Raw genomic sequence first — 17,500 nt, 5'->3', positions numbered from 1 at the left:
TAATAAAATATTGGAAACCAAAGTTTGAAGGGATAGAATCTGAGGACAGTAGAGTCACCATGGCTGGCATTTGTTAACGACGGACAGCAACGTAGTGACAGTTTAACGGCTGGCGTAAAATTTTGAACTTGATGTAAAAGAAAATTCGTAAACACACAATTTTTGAAGTGATTCTTTCTCACGACAGTAGACTCACCATGGCAAGCATTCAAAACTTCTTTATCATGGACGGCAACACATTGACGATTAAAAGGCTGGCGCAAATTTTTTAGCTTGATGCAACAGAGAATTCCTAAACACCCCTCTTTGAAATTTTAATCCCCTTCCAGCCCCATTTAGACCCCTTTTCACATTTTGGTTAATATAACCCGATTTCATTCGGGTGTACTGGGGCCACATTTTATAAGATGAGGAATTTTGTCCTAGAGGTGACGCCTTTCATTTGAGGAACAAAATAGTTGTGATGTAAACTTGTCAGCACCTTTAACATAGGTGTGCATATTTTCAGGTGAATCGACTGACTACGTAATGCACACATATATATATGTGTATATATATATATGTGTGTGTGTGTGTGTGCACGCATTATATATACAAATGTATACAAATGAGATATATATCTGTATAAATTAAATTAGAGATAAAACCACTAATAGGCAAATCAAACAGTGAAAAACCAAAAACAAAAACATAAAAAAAGAAAATATAACATAGAAAATATATCTATATATATAAAACTGTAGTTGTGTGAGTGTCTGTCCCCTTCGATTTAGATTCCTAACTACTCCCAAATTTTGCGGTGCAGTTTAACAAATTCGGGTATCTTAGTCGTGATTCATATCGAGCCCGTCTGGGTATTAGCGCGCGTCAACGATGAGTCTACGATTTTAAAAATAATTTAACATCATTTTTTTATTCCATTTTAATGCATATTTTTTCGTGTGTCGATGGCGGCGGAGTTGGCGTCCACGCTCACGCCTGCACCTGTGTTGCTTCTTCCCCCCCTTCTCCCTCCCTCGTGAAGCTGTGGGGAAAGGAGTGTAAGGAATCAACGTCGTAATGCGTTGTGAAGGAGACCAGCGTTCTTTTAGAACAACGACTTCATGGCTTGAAGTCGCCAAAACAGAAATCGCTAAAAAAGCTGAAACAGATCCACAAAAACGGCAAAAACCGCCACACAGGGCAGGTTTCCTGTGCAAACAATTTGCACAACCGAATGTTTTAGTTGTTGCACAAATCTTTATATATAAAAGTGAAGTTGTGTGTCTGTCTCCTACGATTTAGATTCCTAACTACTCCCACATTTTGCGGTGCAGTGTAACCAAAACCGGGTATCTTATAGTCGTGATTCATATCGAGCCCTTCTGGGTATTAGCGCACGTCTACGATGAGTCTACGATTTTAAAAATAATTTACCATCATTATTTTCCATTTTAATGCATTTTTTCCGCTATTATATAAGGGAAGTAACTCTCTAAAAATGTCTACGATGAGTCAACGATTAAAAGAAAAATTACCATAATTTTTTTATTCCATTTTAATGCATTTTTCGCTATTATATAAGGGAAGTAACTCTGTAAAAATGTCTACGATGAGTCAACGATTTAAAAAAGAAATTACTATCATTTTTTATTCCATCTTTAATGCATTTTTTGCTATTTTTTTGCTATAACTCACTAAAACTGCTTATATAGTTATTTCCCTTACAAACCCGAGCAACGCCGGGCGATACTACTGCTTGTAAAATATAAAATTGAAAACTTTAAATTATTTAAATTGAAAATAAAAATTATGAAATTATATTTATAATTTGTTTAAAAATATATATAACTATGAAAAAGTATGAAAAGTTTAATATACATAACCAGATATATACACTTTGTATATATACATTATATATACATATTTATATATAGAACACACACACACACATACATATATATACATATTTATATATATAGAACACACACACACACACACATACATTATATATACATATTTATATATAGAACACACACACACACACACATATAAATGAACGCAAGAATATCTGATTCATAATATTTGTTCTCATGCTCGTGTGTTGATTGTTGGTGACAGACATATACTTAAAAGAACGCCGCCGAAGTGATAGGAAGGTAGGAAACAGAGTCAGTGAAAAAGAAAGGAAATAGCGATAGTGACAGATACTTTAAATAACGGTAGTGGACTTCTGAAAGTTATAAATGAAGAGGAGTGACAGAGTACTGGAGGAAATAGGGTGAGGTAGGAAGATGGCCCCTAGAAACCACAGCTTTTAAGATAGGGATTTCTAAGGTAGCCCACGCGCATCGTCACCTCATTCTACATGTCCGTGTAAATTTTGGAGCAAATCGGACGGGATGTAGTGGCATTGAAAGCGAACCAAGCGGTAAAAACGCATTTCAGTTTTATATATAGGGATATATATATCAATAGTGGCTCAGTGGTTAGAGCGTCGAGCTTACGATCGTGAGGTTGTGTGCTCGAATCCTGGACCGGGCTGCGTGTTGTGTTCTTGAGCAAGACACTTTATTTCACGTTGCTCCAGTTCACTCAGCTGTAGAAATGAGTTGCGACGTCACAGGTGCCAAGCTGTAACGGCCCCTTTGCCTTTCCCTTGGATAACACTGGTGGCATGGAGAGAGGAGGCGGTATGCATGGGCGACTGCTGGTCTTCCATAAAAAACAACCTTGCCCAGACTTGTGCCTCAGAGGGTAACTCTCTAGGTGCAAACCCATGGTGAGTGTCTGACCGAAGGGGGTCACCACCATATATTAATAAATATCAAGGTAGGAAAAATTTTAGAAATTTTTTACTACAGTGGCCTAGCGTGTAGAAAAATAAGTCAATAGACTATATATTTTCATATAAATACAGTGTACATTTAAACACATAAGAGGTATCCGTCAAAGGATTCCTGGCTCGCTAGAAGGAACAGCCAAAGTCCAAACCACTGATAGCATTGTCAGTCACATGATATATATGTATTAGGGATAAAACTTCGAAGGGAATGAAAAATAAAAACATTTACCATCTATCTCCTGGACCATTGTTTCTGACTTTTTTTAGCAGATAAAATAATTTTCTAGGTGGTGATCCCTGCTGTACTCTTTTGCTGCAACTTTCTCTCACTCTTTCTTCTGTTGGCCTGCTCGCTTAGCCAGCTGGGTGGTGTCCATCTATCTCCTGGACCATGGTTTCTGACTTTTTTTAGCAGATAAAATAATTTTCTAGGTGGTGATCCCTGCTGTACTCTTTTGCTGCAACTTTCTCTCACTCTTTCTTCTGTTGGCCTGCTCGCTTAGCCAGCTGGGTGGTGTCATTTGAAGGCTAAAACAATGCATTGTGACCAGCGATGTGTAACTACATCTGATGGTCTGGTCAGTCACGTGATCACGTGATATATATATATAAATAAATAGAGTTTAACGCAGGTATAAATCAAATACTTTTACTTCCGACACACGTTTCGAAGATTTCACTGATATTATTCAAAAGAATAAATGGTATAAAACAATGCAATCTTCTCTTCAGGGAAGTGAAAAAACGTATGTATGCATATATGTATATATTGTGTGTGAGTGAACCATGTTTGGAGTTAGTTTTTCTTTCTTTTTGTCTGTCTCTGTCCATCTACAACCCATCACTCACACTCACTCTCACTCAAACTTGTCTTCGCTCACTCGCACTCACACTTGTCCTCGCTCACTGTATTTTTCATTTATCCCCCCCGTCACCAGTTCTCTGCCAGATGCCTGCTGAACCGGGCCTGTGCTACGCCTACATGCCCCACTACTCTTACAATAAAGACACCAAAATGTGTGAGAGGTTTGTCTACGGAGGGTGTGGAGGAAATGCCAACAGGTTCCCTTCCATGGACACCTGTATGGCCGTCTGCAAGCCAAGAGAGAAGAAATTGCCTCTGACGCCAACAGGTAAGGGAACATTTACCAATAGCATTCTACTAAATCTGCATGCTTTATTCATGCACGCACTCACTCTTTCTCTCTCTCTCTATTTATTTGTCTATCTATTTCTATTCTCTCTCTCTCTCTCTCTCTCTCTTTCTGTTTCTTTCTCTCTCTCTCTCTCTCTCTCTTCTCTATTTAATTGTCTATCTATCTCTATTTCTCTCTCTCTCTCTCTATCTCTCTCTTTCTGTTCTTCTCTTCTCTCTCTCTCTCTCTCTCTCTCTCTCTCTCTCTCTCTCTCTATTTAATTGTCTATCTATCTCTATTTCTCTCTCTCTCTCTATCTATCTTTTTCTGTTTCTTTCTTTCTCTCTCTCTCTCTCTCTATTTATTTGTCTATCTATCTCTATTTCTCTCTATATATATATATATATTTCTTTCTCTCTCTCTCTCTCTCTCTCTCTTTCTCTCTCTCTCTCTCTCTCTCTATCTATCTATCTATCTGTCTCTATTTCTTTCTATTTCTCTTTCTCTCTCTATCTTACCCTCTCTTTCTCTCACCCTCTATTTCTCTTTATCTCTCTTTTTTTCTCTTTACTTTCTATATTTCCTCATCTCTCTGTCTCTTAGTCTGCCCTGAGACACTTTGCCTGTGTGATTCTCTCTTTCTTTTTTCTTAATCTCTCTCTCTCTCTCCATTTCTCTCCCCATTCTACTAAATAAACTAAAGAAATTAAAGAAATTATTATTATTATTATTATTATTCGTTGTAGTAGTAGTAGTAGTATAGTAGTAGTAGTTGTTGTAGTAGTAGTAGTAGTAGAAGTAGTAGTTGTAGTAGTAGTAGTTGTAGTAGTAGTAGATGTAGTAGAAGTAGTTGTTGTGGCCAATGTTCTCGGTTATCCCCACCCCCTCCTTTAAAGATTGGTGAAATCAGAAGTTGCTGTTATTGTTGTTGTTGTTGTTGTTGTTGTTAAGGTGGTGAGCTGGCAGAGACGTTGGCACGCCGGGCAAAATGCTTAGCGGTATTTCCTCTGCCGCTACGTGTTCTGAGTTCAAATTCCGCCACGGTCGACATTGCCTTTCATCCTTCGGGGGGGGGTCGATAAAATTAAGTACCAGTTGAATATTGGGGGGGGGGATGTAATCAACCATCTCCCCTCCCCACCAAATTTCAGGCCTTGTGCCTGTAGTAAAAAGGATTGTTGTTGTTGTTGTTGTTGCCCAGAGTGATGGAATGCCGCTGCATGCACTCGTGTCTTTTCTTTTCTTTTACTCCTTTACTCTTTTTACTTGCTTCAGTCATTTTGACTGTGGCCATGCTGGAGCACCGCCTTTAGTCGAGCAAATCGACCCCGGGACTTACTCTTTGTAAGCCTAGTACTTATCCTATCGGTCTCTTTTTGCCGAACCGCTAAGTGACGGGGACGTAAACACACCAGCATCGGTTGTCAAGCAATGCTAGGGGGACAAACACAGACACACATACATATATATATATATATATATATATATATACATATATACGACGGGCTTCTTTCAGTTTCCGTCTACCAAATCCACTCACAAGGCATTGGTCGGCCCGGGGCTACAGCAGAAGACACTTGTCCAAGATGCCACACAGTGGGACTGAACCCAGAACCATGTGGTTGGTAAACAAGCTACTTACCACACAGTCACTCCTACGCCTATGTGTGTATGACAAATCCGATTATTTTGTGAGTCCATTGCAAGGATCAACCCATTGCCCACTTAGCAGGGCAGACAGTGTTCCTCTGTGTTGCTGGTTATAGTGGAAAAAGATTCTGTCGGGAACGAGGCTGAAAGGATTAAAGAAAGACCCTTTCTTCTTTGGTGAAGCCCTCATTGAGTTTTTCAGGTTCCACTCGGACTGGAAAGTGAAAGTAGAGAGGGAAATGCTCTCTCTCCTAGTGAATTTTTGAAAAAGTGATGACTGTGATGACAAGAATGGTTAGGGTGAATGGACCTGCTCTAAATCAGCACCTGTTGATTGGAGAACAGCAATTAGGTGAATGAAGCCCTCATTGAGTTTTTCAAATTCCACTTGGAAAGCAAATTGAGGGCAGAGAGGCAAGTGTTCTTTTTCACAGTGAATTTGTGGAAAAGTGATGAGTGTGAGAAGAATGGACCTACTCTAAATGTGCTCTTGTAGATTCGATAAATTATTTGAGATCGATAAATTAAGTGCCAGTTAGGGTTAGGGTTAGGGTTAGAGTAGAAAAGATTATTATTATTATTTTTATTATTATTATATTATTATATTATTATTATTATTATTATTATTATTATTATCGTTATTGATATCAACCATTAACTGAATAACATCAATCATTTTTGTTACCTCCCGTTACAGTCCTTCAGTCTGCTAGAAATCACAGTCAGATCCTCCTATGATCATACCTTCCTGTCTTAAAAATGTATTCATGTCTATCTGTTTCATATTCTTACTGGATTACCCCTTTCTATCTCTCTCTCTCTTTCTCTGTCTCTCTCTGTCTCTCTCTCTCTCTCTTGTACTTCTATTACTCCCTCTGTTCATTCTGTCAATCTACCATTCCACTATTCTACCATTCTGTTAATCATACATTCTAGCATTCCACCATTCTTTCTTTGTATGTCATGCCTACATGCACCGATTCGCATGGCTCTTGTAATTTTTTTGGAGCAATATTCACCCCTGATTTCTTGTGCTTTTTGCTGGTTTGTTCACAGTTTATTTTGTGTGTCTCTTGCTCTCCCTCGCTTATCTTTGAGGTTCAGGGCCTTTTGTTCTGTTGAAATACCTGTCTTTGTTTTAATTAATCTTAAGAAAAACGAAGTTATTAAAATACGTTTATGAATTTGTTTTGCAAGATTTGTGATGCGAAATCATGTTGAAGCAGATATTGTTATATTTCAGATGACCATTTTTCTTTTCTTGCCAAATAAACACACACACTATATATTTATTCTCCACTTTTTGTTATTGTTCTTGTTTTATCGTATGACCATTGTCTGGAAATCTTTCATCACACATCTGTGCCTTCTTCAGTGACTCTTCCATCCACGTGTGTCCTCTTGTTCTGATGTGATGAAAGATTTTATCCTACGCCTGTTCTCTGGAAATCTTACATCACACATCTGTGACTTCTTCAGTGACACTTCCATCCATGTGTATCGTCCTGTTCTGGTGTGACGAAAGATTTTATCTTACGTCTGTTCTCTGGAAATCTTACATCACACATCTGTGCCTTCTTCAGAGACTCTTCCATCCATGTGTATCGTCCTGTTCTGGTGTGACGAAAGATTTTATCTTACGCCTGTTCTCTGGAAATCTTACATCACACATCTGGGCCTTCTTCAGTGACTCTTCCATCCACGTGTGTCCTCCTGTTCTGATGTGATGAAAGATTTTATCTTATGCCTATTCTGTGGAAATCTTCCATCACACATCTGTGACCTCTTCAGCAATCCTTTCCATCCACGTGTATCCTCCTGTTCTGATTGAAAAGTCACTGAAGAGGTCACAAATGTGTGACAAAAGATTTTATCGTATGACCATCGTCTGGAAATCTTTCATCACACATCTGTGCCTTCTTCAGAGACTCTTCCATCCACGTGTATCGTCCTGTTCTGGTGTGACGAAAGATTTTATCTTACGCCTGTTTTCTGGAAATCTTCCATCACACATCTGTGACCTCTTCAGCAATCCTTTCCATCTACGTGTATCCTCCTGTTCTGATGGAAGAGTTACTGAAGAGGTCACAGATGTGTGATGAAAGGTTTCCAGACAATGGACATAAGATAAAATAGAACAATAGTAAATGAGTGAAGAACGAATATATAGTGCGTGTCTGATTAATAAAATAATTGCATCATTAATATTTAAGCTTGTGTTTGGAACATGAATTAATATAAAGTTTTGCTGCCAGGTTTTTTTTAAGCTGGATCACTTTAAAACAGGAAGGTTGTATCATACAACCAAGGGTGGTCTCAGTTGGGTTGGGTCGGTATCAAATGGGCTGAAACAAACACGATGGAATGATCTAGAAGCTAAAAATAAGTTTTGTCATTGATATTTAACATTGTATTTAGAACATAAATTAACATGAAATTTTCATGGGAGATTTTAATTGAAACCACTTTGAAACTGATGTTTGTATCATAGAGTCAAGGACATTGTAGGGCTAAGGTAGTAAGCTGGCAGAATCGTTAGCACGCCAGGTGAAATGCTTGGCGGTATTTCGTCTGCCATTACATTCTGAGTTCAAATTCTGCCGAGATCGACTATGCCTTTCATCCTTTCAGGGTCGATTAAATAAGTACCAGTTACGCACTGGGGTCGATATAATCGACTTAATCTGTTTGTCTGTCCTTGTTTGTCCTCTCTGTGTTTAGCCCCTTGTGGGTAGTAAAGAAATAGGTATTTCGTCTGCCGTTACATTCTGAGTTCAAATTCCGCCGAGGTCGACTTTGCCTTTCATCCTTTTGGGGTCAATAAATTAAGTACCAGTTACGCACTGGGGTCGATGTAATCGACTTAATCCCTTTGTCTGTCCTTGTTTGTCCTCTCTGTGTTTAGCCCCTTGTGGGTAGTAAAGAAATAGGTATTTCGTCTGCCGTTACATTCTGAGTTCAAATTCCGCCGAGGTCGACTTTGCCTTTCATCCTTTTGGGGTCAATAAATTAAGTACCAGTTACGCACTGGGGTCGATGTAATCGACTTAATCCCTTTGTCTGTCCTTGTTTGTCCCCTCTACGTTTAGCTCCTTGTGAGCAATAAAGAAATAAGAAACATTAGCACGCCAGGCGAAATGCTTCATCTGTCTTTATGTTCCGAGTTGGAATTCTGCCAAGGCCAACTTTGCTTTCATCCTTTTGGGGTCGATAAATTAAGTACCAGTTGCGTACTCCAATTGATCTAATCAACTGGACCACCATCCCCCCTAAAAAGTTTGAGCCTTGAGCTTAGAGTAGAAAAGAATAGCAAATGGGCTAAAACAAGTATGGTGGAAGCTAATGATATATTATTATTATTATTATTATTAAGACTATATAAATTAACATATAATAATAATAATAATAATAATAATTTATATATAACATATAAGGCGGTGAGCTGGCAGAAACGTTAGCAGGACGGGCGAAATGCGTAGCCGTATTTCGTCTGCCGTTACGTTCTGAGTTCAAATTCCGCCGAGATCGACTTTGCCTTTCATCCTTTCGGGGTCGATAAATTAAGTACCAGTAGTGAAATAGATATTAAGACTATAGGATATTTCTGTTGAAATAAACTGAGTTTGTTTCAATAAATTTTTAAAATAATGAAGATTTTAGTAAAATAACTATCATTAATTAAGTTAGTTTTGGGAACATTAATTAACATAATTTTGTATCAGAAGATTTAAGACAAACATAATGGAAATATCTGAAAGCTAAATTTATAAGACTGGGATATTTCTGTTGAAATACACTCTTTCTTTTTTCTCTTTTACTTGTTTCAGTCATTTGACTGCGGCCATGCTGGAGCACCGCCTTTTGTCGAGCAAATCGACTCCAGGACTTATTCTTTGTAAGCCCAGTACTTACTCTATCGGTCTCTTTTGCCGAACCGCTAAGTGACAGGAACGTAAACATGCCAGCATCGGTTGTCAAGCAATGCTAGGGGGACAAACACAGACACACAAACACACACACACACATATATATATATACATATACATATACATATACATATACATATATACGACGGGCTTCTTTCAGTTTACGTCTACCAAATCCACTCACAAGGCATTGGTCAGTCCAGGGCTACAGCAGAAGACACTTGCCCAAGATGCCACGCAGTGGGACTGAACCCGGAGCCATGTGGTTGTTTCAATAAATTTTGAAAATATTAAAAGATTTAGTAAAATAATTTTGTCGTTATGAAGGTGGTGAGTCGAGCATAACTTAATATGAAATTTTGATGGAAGATTTTAATTTAAACCACTTTAGAATACGAAGTTTGTACCATAGAACCAGGTTGGTCTTGGTTGGGTTGGGATCAAAAGTGTTAAGACAAACATGATGCAAAGATCTGGAAGCTGAATCATATGCCTGGGATGTTTCTGTTCTATATTTAAGGGATGAGGAATTATGTACATTATTTACATTATTTACATTATTTACATTATTTACATTCGACGGATATTTGTCCTCATCTTGTTTGTTGTTAACACAACGTTTTAGCTGATATACCCTCCAGCCTTCATCAGGTATCTTGGGGAAATTTCGAGCCTAGGTACTCATTCCTAAGGTATTTTTCGATGTTATTATTATTATTATTATTGAGTGAGAGAGCAGTTCATGCCATCAAAGTGGCACTGGGATAAAATATACGAAGCCCAATACACCCATCATGACTACCCGTCTGATAAGGGTACACCTGGCACATGCATCACAACCATATGTGTGCGACATGGTGGTCTCATATCAAGGTAAACAGCGCATGACCTTGCAGGTGGGGCCCAGTTAGAATTTTCTTCAGGTCGAGTAGCCCATCCCGCTCAAAAAGTCCCTGAATAAGGGTTGTTTAAGGATGTTGAAAGAACCACCCATGTTTCCAGAGGTGAATCATTCAAACCCCAAAGAATCCCTCTCAACACATGGCTATGATGCTCCCCCACTACATCTGCTCGTGATCAGAGATGCACATATCGTCAGCCACTAAGGGACATGCTCAACTGGTTAAGGTCAAACAACTGACAAGCAAATCTGTGGTATTGAGCAGAATATTTGCTGTAGCCCATCTTTTATACCAAGACAAAACAATGTACATGATAACACTTCCATTCAGTTAAGATCAGAAGCCATGAGAGCCACTGCCTGGAACTGCATCAGGGCATTAGCAAATCTGTGGTATTGAGCAGAATATTTGCTGTAGCCCATCTTTTATACCAAAACAAAACAATGTACATGATAACACTTCCAATCAGTTTATTATTATTATTATTATATTATTATTATTATTATTATTATTATTATTATTATTATTATTATTCAGGTCACTGCCTTTCATCAAACTCAGAATCTTGGAGTTAGTGCTCTTAACCACTATGCCATATGCCCAGCCCACACTCTTAACCCCAAGATTCTGAGTTCGATTCCAGGCAGTGACCTGAATAATAATCAGTAATCATCATCATCATCATTTAACGTCCGTTTTCCATGCTAGCATGGGTTGGACGGTTCAACTGGGGTCTGAGAAGCCAGAAGGCTGCGCCAGGTCCAGTCTGATCTGGCAGTGTTTCTAAAGCTGGATGCCCTTCCTAACGCCAACCACTCCGTGAGTGTAGTGGGTGCTTTTTACGTGCCACCTGCACAGGTACCAGACGAGGCTGGCAGACAGCCACGATCGGATGGTGCTTTTTACATGCCACCAGCACGGAGGCCAGTCGGGGCGGCACTGGCAACGGCCACGTTCGGATGGTTCTCTTACATGTCACCGGCACTGCTTTCACAGCTACAATTTCCATTGCCATAATAATAATAATAATATACTCAACCTGAAGAAAATTCTAACTGGGCCCCACCTGCAAGGTCATGTGCTGTTTATCTTGATATGGGATCACCATGTCGCGCACATATGTTTGTGATGCATGTGCCTAGTGTACCCTTATCAGACGAGTAGTCATGATGGGTATACTGGGCGTCGTATATTTTACCCCAGTGTCACTTTGATGGCATGAACTGCTCTCTCACTCAATAATAATAATATTAATAATAATAACATCAAAAAATACTTTAGGAATGAGAACATGATGGAAAGATCTGGAAGCTGAATTATCTGACTGGAATATTTCTGTTGAAATATGCCGCCTTTGTTTCAAATAATCCCGTAAAACTAGTGACAGGAACATTAATTAACAAAGATTTTTAATTGAGATTACTTTAAAACCTGTAGGTATCTCATAACTTTACCTACTCTTTACTCTTTACTCTTTTACTTGTTTCAGTCATTTGACTGCGGCCATGCTGGAGCACCGCCTTTAATCGAGCAATTCGATCCCGGGACTTATTCTTTTGTAAGCCCAGTACTTATTCTATCGGTCTCTTTTGCCGAACCGCTAAGTAACGGGGACGTAAACACACCAGCATCGGTTGTCAAGCAATGCTAGGGGGACAAACACAGACACACATACACTCATATATATATACATATATACGACGGGCTTCTTTCAGTTTCCGTCTACCAAATCCACTCACAGGGCTTTGGTCGGCCCGAGGCTATAGTAGAAGACACTTGCCCAAGGTGTCACGCAGTGGGACTGAACCCGGAACCATGTGGTTGGTAAACAAGCTACTTACCACACAGCCACTCCTGCGCCGATTTATCTTTTCTTTTTCTTTTTTTTATACACTTTACTTCTTTCAGTCATTTGACTGCAGCCATACTGGAGCACTGCCTGGAAGGGTTTTTGGGTTGAACAAATCGATCCCTGGGCTTATTTTTTCTTTTAAGCTCAGTACATATCCCAACGGACTCTTTTGCTGAACTGCTAAGTTTTGTGTGTGACCCCCTTCGGTCAGACACTGACCATGGGTTTGCACCTAGAGAGTTACTCTCTGAGGCACAAGTCTGGGCAAGGTTGTTTCATGGAAGACCAGCAGTCGCCCATGCATACCGGCCTCCCCTCTCCACGTCACCGATGTTGTCCAAGGGAAAGGCAAAAACCGATACAGCTTGGCACCTGTGATGTCGCAACTCATTTCTACAGCTGAGTGAACTGGAGCAACGTGAAATAAAGTGTCTTGCTCAAGAACACAACACGCAGCCCGGTCCGGGATTCGAGCTCACAACCTCACGATCGTAAGCTCGACGCTCTAACCACTGAGCCACGCGCCTTCACATGTAACTGCTAAGTTACAAGGATCAATTTGTCATCTTGTCTGAAAGGCTCAGTGACCTGAGATCGTTCTTCCGTGTTTATGTATTTATCATTATCCGTGTGTCATCCTCCTCATCATCATCATCGTTTAACGCTTTCCATGCTAGCATGGGTTGGACGATTTGGCTGAGGACTGGCGAACTAGAAGGCTGCGCCAGGCTCCAATCTGATCTGGCAGAGTTTCTACATCTGGATGCCCTTCCTAACACCAATCACTCCAAGAGTGTAGTGGGTGCTTTTACGTGCCACTGGCACGAGGGCCAGTCAGGTGGTACTAGCAACGGCCACACTCAAATGGTGCTTTTTATGTGCCATCTGCACAGGAGCCAGTCCACCGGCACTGGCAACGACCTTGCTCAAATGCTTTTTCACGTGCCACCTGCATGAGTGCCAGTAAGGCGACGCAGGTGACGAATGGTGTTTTTTATGTGCCACTGGCACGGAAGCCAGTTAACCGCTCTGTCAATGATTACACTCATATGGTGCTCTTTGCACCCTGCTAGCTCAGATGCCAGTCATCGAATTTGATTTTGATTTCGATTTCACTTGCCTCAACAGGTCTTCACAAACAGAGTTTAGTGTCCAAAGAAGGAAAAGGTACGCATAAGTGACCCTACTTCGTGTTTCTATATCCATGGAACAACTGTAATGAGGTGAGAAGAGACTGGACCCGTATTTCTCAAAATGGGATTTCCTGAAGCCCTGGGTTTCATGAAAAATTTCCAGTTTTGAAATAGATAAAATGACTTTTAATAAAATTTAGTAAAAGTTCACATTAGAAAAATAACAATTTCATTTACCATTTCCAAAATAACAAATTGTTGAATAAATTCTCTCAAAAACAATTATTTTATTTAATGTCTTTTCAAAATAAAAATTAGGGAAATTATTGAATTTTTGTAAAATAAAGATAGGGGTTGCAGGGTTTTTTGAAGGGGTTATTTTAAAATGATGAGGGCAAGGGCTGTCTATGAAATACAGGTAAAGGGCTTCATGACCCTTGAAAAACAGATGAGAGTTCCACAGTAAAATATTTTTAGGAAACCATGGCATTAATCAACGATTTTGCCAATCCAAATAATCCAAAGTTTTACAAAGCCATTAATCTACAATTCTTTCAATCCACTAATCTGTCATTCTCCCATTCTACTCATCCACTAATGCACAATTCTACCATTCCATCATTCTTTCATTATTCCAATTCACTAATCTACTATTCTACCATTCCACCAATCTATATTTGTATCATTCCATCGTTCTGCTAATCCATTAATCCACTACTCCACCATTCTGCCAATCTGCATTTGTATCATTCCAGCATTCTGCCAATCCATTAATCCATTATTCTACCATTCCACCAATCTGCATTCGTATCATTCCAGCATTCTGCCAATCCATTAATCCATTATTCTACCATTCACTCAACCTACTAATCTGCTAATTTACCATTCCATCATTCTGCCAATTCATTAATCCATTATTCCACAATTCACTCAACCTACTAATCTGCTAATGCACCATTCCATCATTCTGCCAATTCACTTGTTCTACCATTCTGTCAATCCACTGATTTGCAATTGTGCCATTCCACCATTCTGCCAAATCACTAATTGAGTATTCTACCATTGCACAAGTCTACCATTGCACTAATCTACTACTCAACCATTGTACAAATCCATTAAACCGCTATTCTACCATTCCACCATTCCAGATATCTGTTCTCTACCAAAAGAGACAGGAATATGTTATGCCTACAGTGATCAATATTACTTCAATATGGTTACAAGGAAGTGTGAAGAATTTGTGTACGGAGGTTGTGGGGGAAATCCCAACCGTTTTCCCTCCCTCCAAGACTGTCAGAAATTCTGTTCCCTTTTTATCGTAAAACCTTCTTCCACCACCACCATTACCACCACCGTCCTATCTTCCCCAGCGCCAGCAGGTTAGTATCTAACACCTACACGCTTTATCATTCTGCCATTCCTTCAGACTAAAATCTACCATTCTGTTATTCCTCTAGTCCTTCACTACCATCCAATTATTCCAACATTATTCTACCAATTCTAATCCGTTCATCCAAACACCCATTACATGATTCCACTATTTTCAGCATTCTGTCATTTTATTGGGTTGTCCGGAAAGTTTGTGCCGATTTATAGTAGCTTACCTTTCGACTTATTTTAGAACATGGTTGAGTCCATAAAATAGGATTTGACTACACCTCCATTTAGAGCACAGTTTAAGCTGTTTTTTCGTGGAAGAACGTTTATGCTCCTGTAACCTTTGTTAATTCTGTAACCCTTTAAAATGGAAGATAAGAAAGTTAATTTTCAGCACCTGATGCTTTTCTTTTTTCGTAAAGGGAAAAATGGCTCACAAGCAACCAAAGAAATATGCGCAGTTTACGGTGATGTTTCTTTATCCGAAAGAACTGTACGGAAGTGGTTCACAAGGTTCCGAGCTGGAGATTGTAGCCTTATTGGTAAAGAGTGATCAGGCAGACCATCCACTACAGATGATGACCAAATCAAGTCATTAATTGAGAATAACCCGCATTGCACAACCCAAGAATTGGCAGAAAGCTTCAACCTATCAAAATCCATCGCTCATGAGCACCTGGTAAAGCTTGGGTACACAAATTGCTACGATGCTTGGGTACCACATGAGTTGAGTGAGAAGAACCTTTTGGATCGCATTTCCATCTGTGATTCACTTTATAAACGGGATGAAAACGCACCTTTTTTAAAGCAAATTGTGACAGGTGATGAGAAATGGATTATCTACCGAAATGTTCAGAGAAAGTGATCCTGGAGTAAGCGACATGAGCCACCCTTAGCCACCCCAAAAGCAGGTCTTCACCCTAAAAAAGTCTGGCTTTGTGTCTGGTGGGACTGGAAAGGAATTCTGTACTATGAGCTTCTCCCAAGTAACCAAACAATTAATTCTAAGAAATACTGCACACAACTGGACAAGTTAAAAGCAGCAATTCAAGAGAAACATCCAGAATTGGCCAACAGGAAGGGTGTTGTTTCCCAACATGATAATGCAAGACCTCACATTTCTTTGGGAACCAGACAAAAATTGCTGCAGCCTGACTGGGATGTGTTACCCCACCCTCCATATTCACCAGATATTGCTCCTTCGGATTTCCACTTATTCAGGTCTCTGCAGAATAGTCTTAATGGTAAAAATTTCAATTCCTTGGATGACGTAAAAAGATACCTTGATGAATTCTTTGCCATGAAACCACCTGAATTCTGGGAAGAGGGTATTTTCAAGTTAAAGGAAAGATGGAGACGCATTGTGCAAGAAAATGGTTCATATTTGGTTGATTAAAAGTGTAAGGACAAGCATTTATTGACCATTTTCTTTCCTTTAAAAATCCTTAGATGACATAAAAAGATACCTTGATGAATTCTTTGCCATGAAACCACCTGAATTCTGGGAAGAGGGTATTTTCAAGTTAAAGGAAAAATGGAGACACATTGTGCAAGAAAATGGTTCATATTTGGTTGATTAAAAATGTAATGGCAAGTATTTATTGACCTTTTTCTTTCCTTTCAAAATCGGCACAAACTTTCCGGACAACCCAATACTATTCTGCTTATTCCATTATTTCATCATTCTACCATTCTATCATTGTACTTTCTTACTACCATTATACCATTCCAACATTGTTAAATACAACTATATAAGTCCTTATCTTCCCCAGCACCAGCAGGTTTATTTCTAACATCTACATGCTTTATCATTCTGCTATTCCTTCAGCACCAAATCTACCATTCTGTTATTCCTCCAATCCTACTCTACCATCCAATTATTCCAACATTATTCTACCAATTCTAACCATTTCATCCAAACACGCATTACATGATTCCACTATTTTCAGCATTCTGTCATTCTTTATCATTCTGCTATTCCTTCAGCTCCAAATCTACCATTCTGTTATTCCTCCAATCCTTCACTACCATCCAATTATTCCAACATTATTCTACCAATTCTAACCATTTCATCCAAACACGCATTACATGATTCCACTATTTTCAGCATTCTGTCATTCTTTATCATTCTGCTATTCCTTCAGCTCCAAATCTACCATTCTGTTATTCCTCCAATCCTACTCTACCATCCAATTATTCCAACATTATTCTACCAATTCTAACCATTCCATTCAAACACGCATTACATGATTCCCTTATTTTCAGCATTCTATCATTCTGCTATTCTGCTTCTTCCATTATTTCATCATTCTGCCATACTATTCTTCAGACAGAGTATTCTGCCATTATACTTTCTGACTACCATTATACCATTCCAACATTGTATAATTCAAATTATATAAGTTCTACACTCAACCATTATTTTACTTCTCTACCATTTCACTAATTCTACCAGTCTGTTATTTTCTAATCTAGTACTGCACCATTATACCATTCTGCCAATCAACTGGTTTAATACAACCACCAGGCACCTTGGGCACCTTTACGGTCCCTTCTTTCCTTCCTAGCATTTTTGGAGGTCCTCTAAAACAGACGAGTACTGACCTTCACTCCTGGTTAAAAGATGAAGAAAATATGCACCAAGGAACCATACCACCATTCCCTCACTTCAACATTCTGTTCATCCACCACTTTACCATT

General features: G+C 39.2%; 1 protein-coding gene across 1 annotated transcript in view; it reads left to right on the top strand.

Moving 5' to 3' along the window:
- Nucleotides 1-17,500, top strand: part of LOC115232125 (papilin) — a gene marked incomplete at its 3' end in the record, with an annotated part of 62,266 nt that overhangs the window by 10,998 nt on the left and 33,768 nt on the right. The window contains exons 4-5 of the mRNA XM_036500259.1: nucleotides 3,763-3,957; nucleotides 14,572-14,802. Coding sequence (XP_036356152.1) covers nucleotides 3,763-3,957; nucleotides 14,572-14,802 — 426 coding nt within the window. The remainder of the gene's footprint in view (nucleotides 1-3,762; nucleotides 3,958-14,571; nucleotides 14,803-17,500) is intronic.

The sequence above is a fragment of the Octopus sinensis genome, unplaced genomic scaffold (assembly GCF_006345805.1).
Source record: "Octopus sinensis unplaced genomic scaffold, ASM634580v1 Contig19371, whole genome shotgun sequence".
In the NCBI taxonomy this organism is placed as follows: domain Eukaryota; kingdom Metazoa; phylum Mollusca; class Cephalopoda; order Octopoda; family Octopodidae; genus Octopus; species Octopus sinensis.
The sequence above is the reverse complement of the archived record's forward strand: the minus strand, read 5'-3'. Positions and strand labels throughout refer to the sequence as shown.